At 37.0% G+C, this 16,480-nt stretch overlaps 1 protein-coding gene across 2 annotated transcripts in view; it reads right to left on the reverse strand.

Annotated features, from left to right (window-relative positions):
* The window catches only part of SMYD3 (SET and MYND domain containing 3), a 385,772-nt gene that overhangs the window by 72,789 nt on the left and 296,503 nt on the right, over positions 1-16,480 (reverse strand). For both annotated transcript variants that reach the window (XM_059841476.1, XM_059841477.1), the window contains 2 exons: positions 7,458-7,525; positions 4,903-5,005 (listed from right to left, as the gene is read on the reverse strand). In XM_059841476.1, the coding sequence (XP_059697459.1) occupies positions 4,903-5,005; positions 7,458-7,525 (171 nt within the window). The remainder of the gene's footprint in view (positions 1-4,902; positions 5,006-7,457; positions 7,526-16,480) is intronic.

The following is a 16,480-nucleotide window of genomic DNA, read 5'->3' on the forward strand; positions in this document are numbered from 1 at the left end:
CTGTTTTCTAGCCATAAATTCTAGCTCCTTGCATAGCCACTTTTGGTACAATGGGATGAGTCTTTTGGTACAATGAGTCTCAGATCTGTCCTTTAGTCTCTTATCCTTCACCTTTCCCCACTGTACTCACTTGCTTTACCAAGTTAACAGTCCTTGTTGCCCTACTCTGATTTCTCAAACCTCTTCAGTGACCCCAACAACTTTGTCCTCACTTCTTTCCACATGTGGTCTTAATCTGCATCCCCCTTGGTGTGGTAAGATCTGTCTCCCTTCCTTCCCACAAAGCATTTTCCATCCAAGCTGCATTTTCCATCCAGTCCTAACCTCATCCTTCAGACATTCAAAAACCAATTTCCCTCTCCCATCAAAAGCCTCCCAATCTTCATGTCTCCTTGCAACTCACAAGTGTTTTCTGTCAAAATCGCTTTACACATTGGCTGTTCCCTGTCTCTTGTCCTCTGCATAAACATCTCTGGTTTTGACTCATGTCCTACTGGACTTTAGGTTCAGGTGGCATCCAACAGTAAAAAGGATTTAACCAAGTCCAGACACAGTGCAAGACAGTAGGAATCTTCTGGGAAAAAAAATAATGTGAGATTGGTCTACTCTTTGCCAAAATCTTTAAGACAATGGTTTAAGCCTTGTCATTACTATTGAAACCATCATTAGGCAGGGTTTAGTTATAATACTGCAAAATAAACACAGAGCCAACACCAAATATACCTCACCTATCCAGCCTACAGGCTTCATCCCTTTCTCTCTATATTTTTGGTTTCCACCCCCTTCCCCCTTTTTCATTTATGTTGCAGAAACCTTGGGGGTAGGAAGAAGTTAAAAAACTTATTTATTTTTCAGAGGCTGCCAAACAGTTATGGATATGAACAGCCATGTACCAACATGCTCTGGATTAAAACATATGGCTGGGCAGAAAGAGGAGAGGCTTCATCACATTTATCTCTCCTTTTAGCATTTTAACAACTTAGGGTCTCTCTTGCCCAAGTTCAAATTCCCAGCCCTGCCAGCAGAAATCCATAAGGGAAAAAAATGTTTGTAGCTGGGAGACTGAGTGGTAAAACATAACTAGAATATTTAGAAACATGATCAACCTGACAGTGACTGAGCCTATACTAAAAATTCAATTGTTTAAAACCAAAATTTCTGTATTCAAGTCTATCTTCTGTCCTTGCTTTAATTTTGAATCACTTCATTAGATGCAAGGCTCATTTAACTTGTACATATTTAGGAAATATGCCCATTTATCAAAGTTTGTCTTAATGGTATTTGCATGTGGGATGTATGCTACTAATTAAAACATTACTTCAACTGACCAAAGCTTGCCTCTTTATTGCATGGTTTATAAAGAATGCAATAAATCTCTTCCCCTCAAACTGGAGAATATATATTAAAAACATTTATGAAGGCAAGGAATTATTTAACAGCCATGTGACTTATTGACTCTTAAGACTCTCTCCTTAGAAATACTGCACTGTCTGAGCCCTGCTTCTTGCTCTGACACAGAAATTCTTTAATCATAGATATGGTGGTTAGTTTCTCACGTTCCTCATCTGCCAACTGAGGTAGACAGAATTTTCCAGTACTGCCACGATGCAGTGGACTTAATTTATGCGGAGTTTTGTTGTTGTTGTTGTTGGGTTTTTGTTTGGTTTTTTGTTTGTTTGTTTTTTGGGTTTTTTTGTTGTTGTTGTTTATTTTTTTTTTGTGGAACAGAATATAAGCCACAAAGTTTCTAGACAGAAAATTCTGTAAAAATTTAAAATCAAGTATTTCAATGCTAGTGGAAAGGGAACAAAAAGGGAATCTTCTTGGTTGTGCAGTTATGGGTCTCAGAATCTTAGGGAGGGTTGTGTACAGAAATCTGGTCCTGAGATAGAGTTACAGAAGTGCTTAACAGTCTGCACTCTTTCTGTTTTGGCATATAAGACCAAAAGGCCTTCTGCAGTGGTACAAAACCAGCACAACTTCTAATTCAAGGAAAATTTTTTCCTAAAAACTTAAATGGGACAAAATGTAATGTGTCAAGCATACACAGATACAAAACTTCTCACAGAATTACAGATACAAAACCACTATATAACTTGGTTGAAATCTATCAGGAAAATAGATTTATTTGCTCATCATCTGAAATCATTATTTGTTTCCAGTATTTAAAAAATGTTGCTCTGTAAGGTACAGTCAGTTATATGATATTCTGAAGAAAGATACAAATCTGCTCCAACTGAACTCTGAAGCTGGTGAGAAGCAAAGCACCCATTTTGGAGCAGAACTGCACCTCAGCTAATCCATTCTGTCTCCCAGCAAGACTAATTGATTTGAAGCCATACAACTTCTGATTGGAGAGGAGGTGAAATCCTCTTGTATCTTCCTGCAAAACACCAGGTAGACTCAGCAACTAACAAAAAGTCAATTGAAATTATAGCACACATCTTGATGCTGTTTGAAGTGGTTACTTAAGGGTAGGGAAATGATGAAGACCTCTTAAAGAGCAGGCTGCTTGTCTTTTTGACAAATCTAGCTGATAGGCTACTTTCCCAGTAAAGGAGCCCTCATGATCTCTAGACGAATAATTTTTGCTTTTTTTTATAATCCTTCCCCATATCTCACCTTTCTTTGCAGCATTTAAATTTCATTTTTGCGAAGAGCTGCAAGTAGAGGAAATCTTTGTGTGCTGTCAAATTAACATCATCTAAAGTTACAAAAACTGTAATAGTCAACATTACAGAGGAGTTGTGGGGCTCCTTCCCTAGCAGAGTTCAAGGCTGGGTTGGATGGAGCTCTGAGCAACCTGGTCTAGCGAAAGGTGTCTCTGCCCACAGCAAGGGACCAGACGATCTCTGAGGTCCCTTCCAACTCTAAACATTCTGTAATTCTGTAATTATCTTGAAGAGCAACAAGGTGTTATAATTAGTTCTGAGATTCTGGAAGCAAAGTTCAAAATGCTGAGATGACCACAATGGCCAGTCATCTCATCTCCCCATGTCTCTGCTTTCCCTGCAATTAGAGGTGGTCAACAACTCCTTAGGGTGAGTAAACTGCTGCAGTGTGCTCTGACAGAAAGCACTACAATGTGCAAAAATGTATTCCTGTATGGATGGAATAGTCCTCTTCTACTGAGCTTGACTTGCTACCTAGCTTCTTATTTCTGATAAATCTTAGTGCTTAATTTATCTGACTTATTTTATAGAGGATCTCACGCTGTCTGCATCTAGTGTAAGTTTGAACAGGATAAGAGAAAATTCCTAGTGATTATAATTTTCTTGTTGCTTCATGACTTGAAATAATGTTCATCTTACCATCTCAGAGCACCCAATTTATTCAGAAAATCCAATCAGTTTCCTCCCTGACATGTATCTTCATTAGCCAGGATCATGACATGAGTTAAAACTCAGCTCACAACAGATGATACAGTTTCACATACATATGTTTGTAAATTCAATGCCTGGCTATTACTAAAACTGAGCTCACCCTGCTGCAGGCAAGCAGAAAGGCAGTGTGGAAAGTTGCATCAAAATCACCATGCAGAACACAAAATGAAAAGAGGTAGAAGTTGTGTATAAGGAAAAGTAAATAGATACTGACAATAATATTGAACTGCTGACTTGTACAGACCCTCACAAAAATTTTATTTCCCTTCTTCTTCCCATTACAGATCTAAACCTAATACTGACTTTGTAGCTTTACTTTGTCTCTTAAGCCTTAAGCCCATTTTCTTCCTGGTAAGACATTAAAATCTGCTGTATTTCTAAAAAAGCAACCCATCTTAGTGAACTAGGAAGCCAAGAGGAAAGTTATGGTTTATGGATAAAATAGAAGGAAGATGTCTATAATAATACTAAAACAAGAATGCTGGACTGAAAAATGTCTATAATTAATAGCTCCACAAACATATATTGCATCCTGAAAGATCTCTCTTGGCAAAAAGGTAAGCATGAAAAAACATTTCTGTTGGTTCTTAACACTATTTTCCTGGAAAACATATTCTACCACTTATTTTGATGGACTGAAAAAATTTTCTACCATTTACTTACTTTGATGCCCCACTATCTTTGAGAAAGAATACATTATAAAAGAAGATACTTCATACGGAGGTAAATAAATTCTGTGCCTAAATCAAAATAAGTATGGTCTTCATATTTACAGAGTTTTAAGAACAGGTGTGAATGAATCATATTTACATTAGGTTATGATTTTGAAATGACCAACAGCTAGGACTGTGTAGGTCATTGCTGCATCTGAAGTTACATATATGCACACTTTTCCTTTCAGGTCTTACTGAATTAAGCAAATTCAGTACTGCATTGCAACAAAACACTTTTTTTTTTTTTGGTTTCTAGCCACAAATGCTTATTTTCAAATTAATACAAGTGCTATCTAAAAAAAAAAAGTAGAGAATACCTTAGATCAAATCACAAATCTCTTGAAAAGGATATTTTGAAGTCTTTCCTAGTGAAATGGACAAGCAAACAAACTTTGTTTTGTTGCTTTCACTGTCAATGAAAGGTTTACTACAACTGCATGGTTGCCGCCTGACAAATGTTATTGTTGCAATGACTTAGGGAACACTGCATTCCACTCAGAAATACTCTAAGTGTTCCCATCAGGGTAAAGACACTCAAATGCAAACAAAATGAAGTGCCTAGAGGAGGAAAGGAGGAACAGGAATTTATCAAGACTGCTAGTGATTTATGAGAAGTAATGATTACGGGGCCCAGGCAGTGTGAAGAGATGATTCTATTTATCATTTTCCTCCTGATAGCTATGTGCTAGAAAGTGGCATCAATATATCATCAAAATATTAAGCTGGTGGCCCGGCAGTCTGGAATTTATTTAGGGAGATGTCATTGTTGCAGGTGTCTGTGATGGAAGGGAGGACAAGTTAATTACCTCTTCACCAATCTGGATCTCTCGGACAGAGTGAAGTAAAAGCTGGTATCCTTCAAAAACGATCACACAGTTTGGGTCACAGCTGTGGTTCAGTAAAGACATGCTATGAGGGGTGAAAGAAAGAAAAAAATCTCAACAGAGGAGTCTCCACTGTCATTTCCCGTTTATCATTTGAAAGTAGCTAACATGATTACATCTGAAGTATCAAGCAATTAAGCCATGAAACAAATAAATTCCCTGTTAAATCAGCTGCTCCTGGTTAGGGGAGGAAAATGAATGCTCAGAAGATTTATATTCCTTGGTAATAGAAGCCCTAGGTAATATAATATAATTCCTTGGTAATAATCCCTTGGTAACAGGGATCTCTTCAAATGTTTCTGCCTTTTGTGTATTCAGGGCAGGAGGAAGGCAATGGCCTCCCAGTGCCTCTCTGATTCAGGGGACTGGACAAATGGGGAACAAGGTAACCCTGTTACCTTGACACTTACCTTGTTAACTTGACAGTACTTCCCTTGGCAAGAGGAACTGAGTTCTATTTCTGCTGCTTCTGCTCAGTTTCAGGGCACTAACCTTATGGATTACCTAACTGTCATTGCAAGCCCAGCTCAAAGAGGCCAACAACCAACATGTATTTCTTATCAGGGGAAAATGGAGTATACTATGTCCCAAAGCCAAAGACGTTGGTGTATAGAATTGAAAGAAGAAACATAGCCATTTTCTCTGTTTTAAAGCATATTTTGGCCCAGCCTCTGTTCTTGTGGCATGTGACAGCTGGGGCAGCACAGCTCATTAAGGAGCTGCTGGCACCCTCAGGAGACACAAGCACTGCACAAGCACACCCCTCCCTCTCTCTGAAGGAGGCTGCTAACAAGATCTGCTATATAATTCTGAATCACGAGTTTCCTTAGCTGAGAAACAACTGACTTTGCCAGGCAAATGTTTCTGCTGTAGCAGAAATGGGGTTGATGGCTTTTTCCCTATGGGAATGACCCATTGAAAGAATAATTCTGGCATTATCAGGCTGGAAAAAGAATTTTTGGCTTACCAAATTCTGTCCTTGTCCTTGTCTGATTCAGCTACTCAAAATCCCAACTGATGGTGGTAAAATAGAGGATGTTGCCAAGGGTCAGAGCCCTGCACCAAACCATGTTTATTTAGTTGGGGTTTTTTTGACTCTTACAGGAGCTATCAACAGGGGTCTGACTCTTTTGGTATCCCTTCTGGCCTAATAAATATCTGTTGTTAAGCTCCTCAAGAACCCACTGGGAGAGTATCCATTACACTTATTATGAGATCACTGGGCACACTCTCAAAGCTGCTCACAATGTGATGCACAGCAGGACCATAGGATTTTACCTATTTCAAAATATTTTGTGATGCTGAAGCTATCAAGCCATACAACAATATACAACCTCTTAATAAGGCTTAATAAAGAACTTTTAATTAAATCTGGTCTCATGGAGACATTAGTGGGTTTGATGACAATTTCTTCTGGAAGCATATGAATTCATCTGGGAGGACATTTGGCCAGGACTTGTAAACCACAGACTTAAAGTTCTCAATTTTTCCAGCTGTTTTGCTATAACAAAAACTTGAACTGCTCTGAAGTGACCCAGGAAAGAGTCTCTGGCATCCCTTGGCAGTGCATCATCATTGAACATAGACAGATATTTTCTTCACAGTTAAGGGCTTTTTCAACAAAAAGCAAGCATTTCCCTAATAATAATGCTCAAAAATAATATTTAATTTTTCTCAATTATTGTTTTCATTCCATTATGAAATCAAATTACTGCTTTGCACTCTTCATGACACTAATTCCCATGCCCTCCTAACCAACTTTTCCTCATCTTTACTACAAGGCAGACCTCAAGATACTAAGTGTCCTTAGTTAAATCTTACATATGAGATTAGAAGGAAAAGTAACAGCAGTGACAGGCCAACTGAAGAACTGACAAACATAAATCAACCATGCATTAACAAAAAAATTAGATGGTAAAACATACTTTTAAACTACATACTAATTTTCCATATTTATGATTACAGGTTACTAAGTCTATGAAGATAAAACCTTCATTGGTACATACTTCTTTCCTAATACAAATAAGAAACAATAATAAGAAATTGAAATAGTAACATCTATCTCTTAAGTGACTTATCTTTTCACCTTACTGGTTTCTTTGTTATGGTAATTTACTTAGAAATATATCAATCTTTTTCTTTTAATTACTAATTCTGAAGGTTCTCAGCTGCAAAATATCTGTATTCTAAAGCATCATTGAACAGCATTCCCTTACTAGTCCCAGTTGCACATTCTTGATGTCAGCATTTATTCTTACTTAGAAAAGACTACCACCTCCATAAAAATAAAATATAAAGATTAAGAATGCTTTCAACTAGATTCTATTTTTTTTACTATTCTTTAATTTATTTCCATTTCCCAGTTTCTCGTTTAGACATGTTACCTGCTGCTTTGATGGTCCTTACAGCTACCTCGGAAAAAAGGAGAAAAAAACTGACATAGGTTTTGCCTGTGAATGAAACAGTGTCCACAGTACCTGGGATAGAGGCCAACACCAACATCCTGCATCTCTCCATTACTGATGGTGAAACAGTTACAGGTCACCTGTAAAAACAAGGGAAAAAAATCCAGGATTACCAGAATCATTTGGAAACCCCATACTCAATTAAAAAAAAAAAAAAAAACAACCCTTCCAAAATAAAATGAAGGGGCAAATGGTAATTAGATGGGAAACATTCAAGCCCAACACTAGTGCTCTTTCATTTTAGAGCAATCACATCTGGGACACACTCTCCTGTAAAACTGCTGTCAATTAAAGGCAGAAATATCAGTATCCTAAAAAAATCTGGGGTTAAACACATGCAGGGGCCCTACTTTCCTGAAGTAGAAGGAAAAGAAGAAGAAAAAAGCTCCCCTACACAGAGCCTGAGAAGCTCAGCCCAGGAACAACCTAGCAGAGGACAGTGACTGCTGGTGAAAAGAGTGGCTGTTTTCCATGCAGGGACTCTGCTGATACCAGGCTCTCACAGCACCTTTCAATGAGTAGCAGCCTCAGTTGTGGCAACCTGATATGGGCACAAATGAATGCAAAATCTTTCACACTATGGGTATTTTGGTTTGCATGTAGAAGATCTGATGACAAAGCATGTTCAAATTGCCATCCAAGGGAAATACAATCTTTTCTTTAATTTCAAATATTCAGATTGTAAATGTATTCTTCCTTCATATAATCATACAATATTAAAATGTTTTTAGAAAATAATGGGAAAAAAGGAAGAATCCTGTAAGCAGATTTAGTCCTACCTCAAACTATCAGACTGAGTCTTTTTGGTGTTCAAGATATAATTAACACTTAGTAAATGATTAACAAGTACAACTTTCATGCGCTTAAATGAAAAAAAAAAAACAGAATTCAATTGTGAATGTATTTTTTAAGTATTTGATTTTTGGGGAAGAGCTGGTTTTGGTGGTTTTTTACATTCATTTTTTTAAATATGTTGATCAGCTATCATTGATGTATTAACATCTTCTTTAGAGAAATACTGCATGATACTGCATATACAAGAAAAGTCCCAGGTGTCTTCTGCATAGCATTGGATTATTAATGTCATTAATTCTAATTAGAACAGAAAATGAGTTAAGAGTAGGGTTTGGCAGACATGGAAATGAGATTTGAAAGTTGCAGTTTTATTCACAGAGTAATTGTCCAGAACAGTAAATGCACACCTATGTTTTAAAGAGGTATGCTGAACAATTCGAGAGTATAAATTATCTTTTAAATTGACAAATTATTATTTATGAGACCATTAACCATAAGGTGAAAATGAAATCTTTTTTCAAAATTTCTCATAAATTATGACAGCAACATTAATTTAAATAAATGTACATGCAGTAGGGCATGTGTTTTTGTAAACTGTTAAACAATACTTTGATTAGTCTATTATTTATGTAACCCTTTCAAATGTTCCCTATCAATTACCAAAATCATACATCTTAGTTATTTCTTTCCTGTTGACATTGGGTATAAAGTGTCAGACAACTTCAGAGCAAAGATTAGTCCATTTCAGGTGGCAATTATCCTGGTTCTAAAAATATTGACTTGATTTTGGTATTTATTGAAAAAAAATGCCTTCCAGGTAAAATAGAAAGAAAGCCAGCTTTTGTGTGCCTTAGCTCTCTCTAACAGATCATAAAGTAGCAGAGGTCAAGCATCTCCTAGAAACAAATTAATTCCTCTTTCTTGCAAATCTCTTATTACTACCATAACATATTGATATTAATATTATTGAATTTTGATCACCATAGAGTTATAGAGACTGTTTCATCATTTTCTACTAAAGTTATATATTATATTATGGGAAAAGTTTTACACACAGAAGTCACAATAGTTTTACTTCTTCCTTTTTGAAACATGCATCCATTTTTTATACCTGGATACCTTCAAAGAAAAATTTGAGATGGATGAATATGCTGAGATTCATCAAGGGCTATTTTTAATAGTAGTTCACTGTGAGGCACTTTTTAACCTCTCAGATATTTTCACAATATACAGGTGCATCTCAACATCCAGTGAGGCAGTGAAATGCCATCTAGTTTCTAATTATTTGCAGTTTCAAATATAATACTGGGAATCCAAAGTATACAGGGCCAAATCTAAAAAGGCATTTAACACACAAACACAGGCAGAAGCCTAAGTGCTCCCATGAGTTCTGAGCTGTATGATTCAGTGCACAATCCTGCCAGAGGCATAGGATCTGTCAGGTGCTCTGAGGTTTGTTTAATCTCTGAGAAGACAATCTTTCCCCCTTTTAAGCTCAGGAATGGAAAACAACAGCAATACACAAATAATGTGTACTGCAGATAGTAACCCTAGTCATGGCTGCTTTCTGTGCTCAGCAAGTGGAGAGAGAGGAACTGAGATTAGGGTGGAGAGGGAAGGAAGACCTCACCATTTACAGTGTGAGAAATTCTGATGCAATGACAATCCTCCATAGACAGCTAGCAGCCTACGATGATAGAAAATATGAAATATTCATAGCCTGCTACTATATGGTTGGGTTTCTGTTCTCTTTTAGATTTGTTACAAAGTTTTTAAAGAAAATCTACCTAATCACTTCTACATTTCTATTTATATAAACTTTTAGGATGTTTTAAGTCTGACTTCAAATCTGTTCTATCAAGGGGAGTGACAAGATTTCAAAAAAAGAATTGGTATTGTAGAACACAACTTCCAAGGAAAAAAATGAAGATGGCTTTTTTTTTTTTTTAGAGAAAACCCAAAGAAAAGTCAGTTTTTTTAGCTTCCCAAAATTCACAGATGTAGCTCAAATAACAGCCAAATCTGGAGTATCCATATTTCTGCAGGAGAGCATGAGTAAGCTGCTTGTTCCTGAGGCAATTGTTTACAGATCAAAGCCTACTGGGACTGGAAGTTAACTAACTCTGTTTCTAGGGGAAAAAACCCAACACATAAACCCAAGGCAAAACAAACATTTTCTCATGCATCACAGCATTTCTTTCAAGTTTCATAGTTATTTTGTGCTATCTTTTTTTCTGTCTTAACTGATCCACCTTATTCCTTATACTACAATCAGGTTCTATGTGATCACAGATTTAAAAATAAGAAAAATAAGCAATTCTCAGCAACTGAGTGCTTCAATAACAGTGTTCTTCCATATGCTCCTTGTTGTCTTAACTCCTGCAGAATCATTTATCTCAGTAATTTAATTTGTGTTTGTCCATTCTGAATCCTTTAAAAATTCCTCTCTATCCAGCTACAAAGCACTAAGGCAGCATATCCACATACAGAAATAGAACCCAGTACTCACAAAGTTTGTTATACCCACAAATAAAGAAAATTGCCATGTATTTCAGAACTTCAAAGTGCAAAGACAAATTCCTTGCTATTTCTAAAATTTTTGAAAAATATTTACATCTCCCAGCAGGAGAACAAAAGGAAAATTCTCTGGGGGGAGTCACAAACTTTTCAAGACTCCAAAATGCAAAACTTCAAAATATTCTAGAGCGATCAAGGTGAATCATCATAGCCTGTTTGGCCACAGAGCTCTAGTCTATAAACTTAACAGTTTATAGAATCACTTCTGAGTGTTTGAGTTGCCTCCATGGCAATAAATCCTGCAAGTTTATTTAAAAGGAGGTGCTATTTGAGACAACCAACAATATTATATAAACTGACTGAATTAAATGAAAAGATTTGTTCTTTTGAGGCTGCACACATTTTAGAGATGTACCCTGTACCCAGAGAGGTAACACAAGTAGAAGACATAATCTCTCCTAGACTGGTAAACACACAATCAGTAAATCAGCTTTACTGACTGGCCAATACTCAGGCATACCTTATCACCAAACAAAAATTACATTTGTTTTTCTCTCTGAGTGACTACTGAAAACTCTGTAAATTTACCCTGTAAAGAGGCCACTGTTCTCAAGATGTCTAAAGCTACTGTCTGAGCAATCTCTGTCAGTGCCAGACTCACAGTCTAGAGGACAGTCATGATTTATTTTGGTGTTTGCATTTGACAGAGTACAGAGGCTTCAGTTTTGCAACATAAGGAGTTGAATTTGCTCTCAGTTCAGACCTCATTCCTACAGCTTTATACTGAGGATTTGCCTTTGGGTTAAATAAAGCAGAGTTAGACTTGACAGCAGGACATTCCGGATTTGGAATTTCAGACACTCAGACAATGAAACACATCAATAAGGGTGTAGGGGAAAGAAAACAAGTCATTATTGGCTAACACTTGCATCACTGATCAAATTACAAACACCGGGGCTAATAATCAATCATTTTGTCTCCATGTGTTCCTGTTACTGCAGCACAGTGAGCCAGCTCTTATAACACATGTAAGAAATCCTCCCAAGGACTTCCAAAGGGTATATTGCACTGATAGGGTCAATACAATTTTCAGCTCTGACATACAATGACTCCAGCCATCTCTGTAAATGGTGTGTCACAGCTGGTGTATTCTAATCCACCACTAGGAAGAAAGCCATAACAAACCCTTTTCCCCTAATTTATTAACCCAATGCAATGTAAATTAAAAATAGATATTAAAAAAAGCCCTTTCATGGATTATTAAGTTTCTCATTCACACTGAAGCTGCCTGGGTATATCACTGGTCATGGCCAACTATTTAACAAAAGATACTGCAATGAGTTCTCGTTTTAACAGACTTCTCAAGAGACTCAAGCATTTTTCCAGGAGGAAGGGGTGAGCAGTAAATGCTATGTGAGGGGCACATTACCTCGAATGACCAAGGCATACCCCAGAGACCTTCTAGAACCACCACATCCCACTACAGTTCTGCACTGATAGCTCTTTCCCACTGGAAGATGAACAGATAACAGGCACAGATGGTTGATAGATCTCAAATCTGCTAATGACTTCATTTGGCACAGAGCACTAGAGCAACAGTGCTAAACTGTAATGCCACAGCAGTGACAGGCCTGTCAAGTCCCTGTTTAAAGTGTACAACACACAACTGCTTGTGCCTACAGTCCAGGACATCCAGGCTTTCTACTCAGAAAGAGCTCCTCGCTCTGAAATGGCAGCTCTGTCCGTGGTGGGAAGGCATCTGCTACCTGACCACTGCCCTGAAAGGAGTAATGCGGCACATTTGAAAACTAGACCTTTGTGCCTCATATATACATGCTTACAGGTTTTGCCATATCAGGCACTTAAAATCCACTCCTACATTGCATTCAACTCAGGACACACTTACTGGCTTCCATGAGAGCCAAATGAGAAACAAAATGAGATTAAAGAGATAACAGAAAGAAGAAAACAGGTGAAGAGGATAAAAGAAGCTTCTTCAGTGTTTTGACAGAATCACAGAAGAAGCTGAGCTGGAAGTGACCACGAGGATCATTGACTCCAACTTCTGCCCAAGAATTCCAGCATGGGCCCAAGAGTATTGTCCAAATGCTTCCAGACAGAAATCAAAACATATTAGAAGAACTTAGTCTGAAAATCTAAATAAGAAAACTTTCCCTAAGTAAAAGGCACATGTAGTTAATATGTTTATGATATTTGCTCAGAAGCCAAAGCATGCTGCAAAACCATGAAATTTGAAAAATTTGTTTCACACCTTGACTGAATTCAAAAGTATTTAATTTTACTTCAAAGACTTCCTATTAATCTCTTGTGCCAAAGCATCAGCATTTTGGCTGAATTAAAGACTACCATTACTTCAGAGCTAGTTACACAGTTCCAATTCCTTTCTTAGTTCTTCATATTAAGACTTTGGACATCTTTCTTCACACCAACTAACAATATTTCAGGCCTTTTTTGCTATCCCAGCACATGAAGTTTGTGATGAGTGTGCAGAAGACAGGTATCCCTTGCAGATAGGCTGTCACCATCTACAAGACAGGAGACCAGAAATTTGCCCTGACAGTAACAGATAATTTAGTGCAAGTGTGCTTCAGGCAACCCTTTATAGCACTCAGCTAAGTGGTGCAATTTTGATTGAAATGGAATGAAAATAGGTCATGGCAAATTACCTCCTCCCTCCTTAATCCCACACATACTTCTCCAATCTTTCAAATAAAAATATTTAGTTATGCAGCTAAATATATTTGATTACTAGGAATTTCAAAGCCATCATTACTAGGACAAATGTTATGTTTGCTATGAGCACCTTTTTCTTTTTAAATGCATGTGGAACATGAAGTTAAAAACCTGGACTTGAAAAGGTAAAGCTTGAAACATGCAAAATTATTGCACTCTTAGTGTAAAACAAATATCTTGAATTTTTGCAGGACTCCCATTAAAGTTTTGCGCAACCTGTCTTAGCCTTTTCACAAATTTTCCTCTGACAACAGTCAGCAAGTCTCATGGTCCCCTTGGTGAAATTTTAGCTTTTACCCAGCTCTGAAAATGTTATTATTTCTGCTTTTTGGAACAGAACTGAAATGCATCTATTTCAGGAGCAGAACAGGAGAGTGGGAGCTGCAAAGCCACTAATGGATCATATTACAGTATGCTTGCAGCATTTGGCATTATTAATTGGAGTGGAGTAGGAGCATGACATCCTTCTCTTCATCCTCATTTTCCTACTGGTAACTCCACTCCTGTGAAATGGGGCAGAGTTATTAACTTGATTTCAACAGCTACTGCATGCCCACTTATTGAAAACACACTGCTCGTTTATGAATGGGATCAAACTTCATGGGCATCCAGGAGTCATTAACTGACATTGTGCTTGTCTTGCCTATTTTGCTACAGATAGATGTTTAAATTCTTTGTAATGCTATATTAAAAAAAAAAAAAAAGAAAATTAGACTTACTATGAATTACTAAGGTGAGATTCAGCTACAGATGCTTGTATGAAAATTACATAGGCAAAATCAAAACCTTAATGAACTCTTACATAATTTCAGCTAATAATGTGGGTGGAACAAAGTACTACGTGCCACTTCTTTCCATTACCCAAGTGATTTCCTCACACCAAACTGCTAGGCAGTTCAAGATAGGTCAGAGAAATTCTAACCTAAATATTTCAGTGTTTGATGATATAGAGGCAATATACTTGTTATTCCTTTTGGAAGTGCTTGCTGAGCTGGACCTTCAAGTATATTTAACTTTTGAAGTTCATCAACCATAAGTCTTTGGATTTGGTCTATTTGGCTTCCTAGAATTTTTGCCTCTTCTCTTCTCTTCTCTTCTCTTCTCTTCTCTTCTCTTCTCTTCTCTTCTCTTCTCTTCTCTTCTCTTCTCTTCTCTTCTCTTCTCTTCTCTTCTCTTCTCTTCTCTTCTCTTCTCTTCTCTTCTCTTCTCTTCTCTTCATGCAATCTTTTCTACTGAGCAGAGGGGATAGGGAATGAGGAGGACTATAAAATCTGGAGAAAGCTTTTTTCATGCCATTGCTTTAAAATTGGTTCCACCAGGAAATTTCTGAAAGCACAAAAGCTGAGAATGATTGAAAGAAATTTCAAAAGGGGTAGAAAAAAAGGAAACATCTCTTCCAAAATGTTATGGCCTGAAATGAGTGCTTTTTAATCTTAAAAACTTAAACAAATGTAAATAAATGTCTTGATTTTGAAACTTCTTCTGAAACTGGCAACAAAACCTATTCGATTGGATTAATTTAGAAACATGGAAACCATTTTTATGAAAAAAACCCACATTTTTTCAATTTTTTTTTTTTTTTAATATGCAGCATGTGGTTTTTGAACCAGCACTAGTCTCACTTTGCTACTTGACTTACAGTCTAAACCAGAGATGACTGGGGAGTTTTAGGACTGAACCTAAGACATTTTTTTCCTTGGTATGGTGAAAAGAAATATATGGCAACACCATATGGAGCATATGACTAACAATCTGCCTGTGTCCATGTTCACTGACAAGCCAGCCTAGCCCAAACCTGCTCTGTTTGGCATTAACCAAACAAAATTTCAGGCTCTTATACTGTTTGTGCATTGAGGCCCAAAAGAAAACTGATACCACTGCCAGTTCCTTCAATTTTCTTATGTTTCTTCTCTATAGATAAGTTACTATTGTTTTGCTTTTGATATACAGTTTTATCAAAAGGAATAAGTGTAGTTCATTTTATCATATCAATGAAGCGAAAAAAAAATGTTTTAAGTAACTTAGATTTGGTTTTTTTCCAACCTATTCCTATAATTCAAACTGGGTGACATTATTAGTTCTACAAATCAGTACATCAGAAATGCCCTTTTGTAAATTCATCAACTTTAGTGATATAACCCCCTTTCTTCCCATTAAAGACATTAGGAAATCGGTAAGACAATAGGAATCATGTACTGTTCTTCCAGATAGTTGGAAGTCAAAAATCTTCTGAGAGCAGGTAATTTAAATTATATGTAAAACCATGATTTGACAAATACATATGCTGTTCGTAAAGTGCCAACAAAGACTATCCTAAATAAACTGTTCTCCTTTGAAATTTTTTGAACATTTGGTTAGCATATGCCTGCAGAATGCATTTTTTCCCATTCTTAGACCTTCCTTCCACAAGCAGTGTATGAAGAGTGCTGCCATATATAATGACTGATGCTACTGTGCCATAGCAGGTGATGTGTCTGAGGCAGGCTAGACCTGCCCAGGAACAGTGAAAAGGAGTGGAGTACCACCTGGTATTCATCCTACATATAAAGTCCAGGAGGCAAGTAGAACTTTAACAGGAAAAATAAAACTGTGAAACAAAATCTCACTTTGTATTCAACTCTGAAGCACTGAAATACCTAGCTGATTGCCTTAAAGAGAGGTCTTTTGGGGGAAAAGAGTAGTGGCCCATTGAAGGCACTGAAGAAATTGTTTAATCCAGACCACAGTTGAAGATCTAAGATCTCTTCCTGACAGAAAGGGAAAACTGTGCTCTACACATGTGCACTGCCACAGAAGGGTGAATATGCCCATAGAAAATAGCAGGATATGTAAGTCAGAATATATAAGATGAACTCAATGTAAGTATGAAGTAGAATAGTATTTAATTTAAAGATGTGATGTGATGCATAGAACAAACTAATGCTAAAGCAGTAAATTTAAGGCCTGTATAACTCAAGCACTCAGTATTC

This window comes from Haemorhous mexicanus, chromosome 3 (assembly GCF_027477595.1).
Source record: "Haemorhous mexicanus isolate bHaeMex1 chromosome 3, bHaeMex1.pri, whole genome shotgun sequence".
Lineage (NCBI taxonomy): Eukaryota > Metazoa > Chordata > Aves > Passeriformes > Fringillidae > Haemorhous > Haemorhous mexicanus.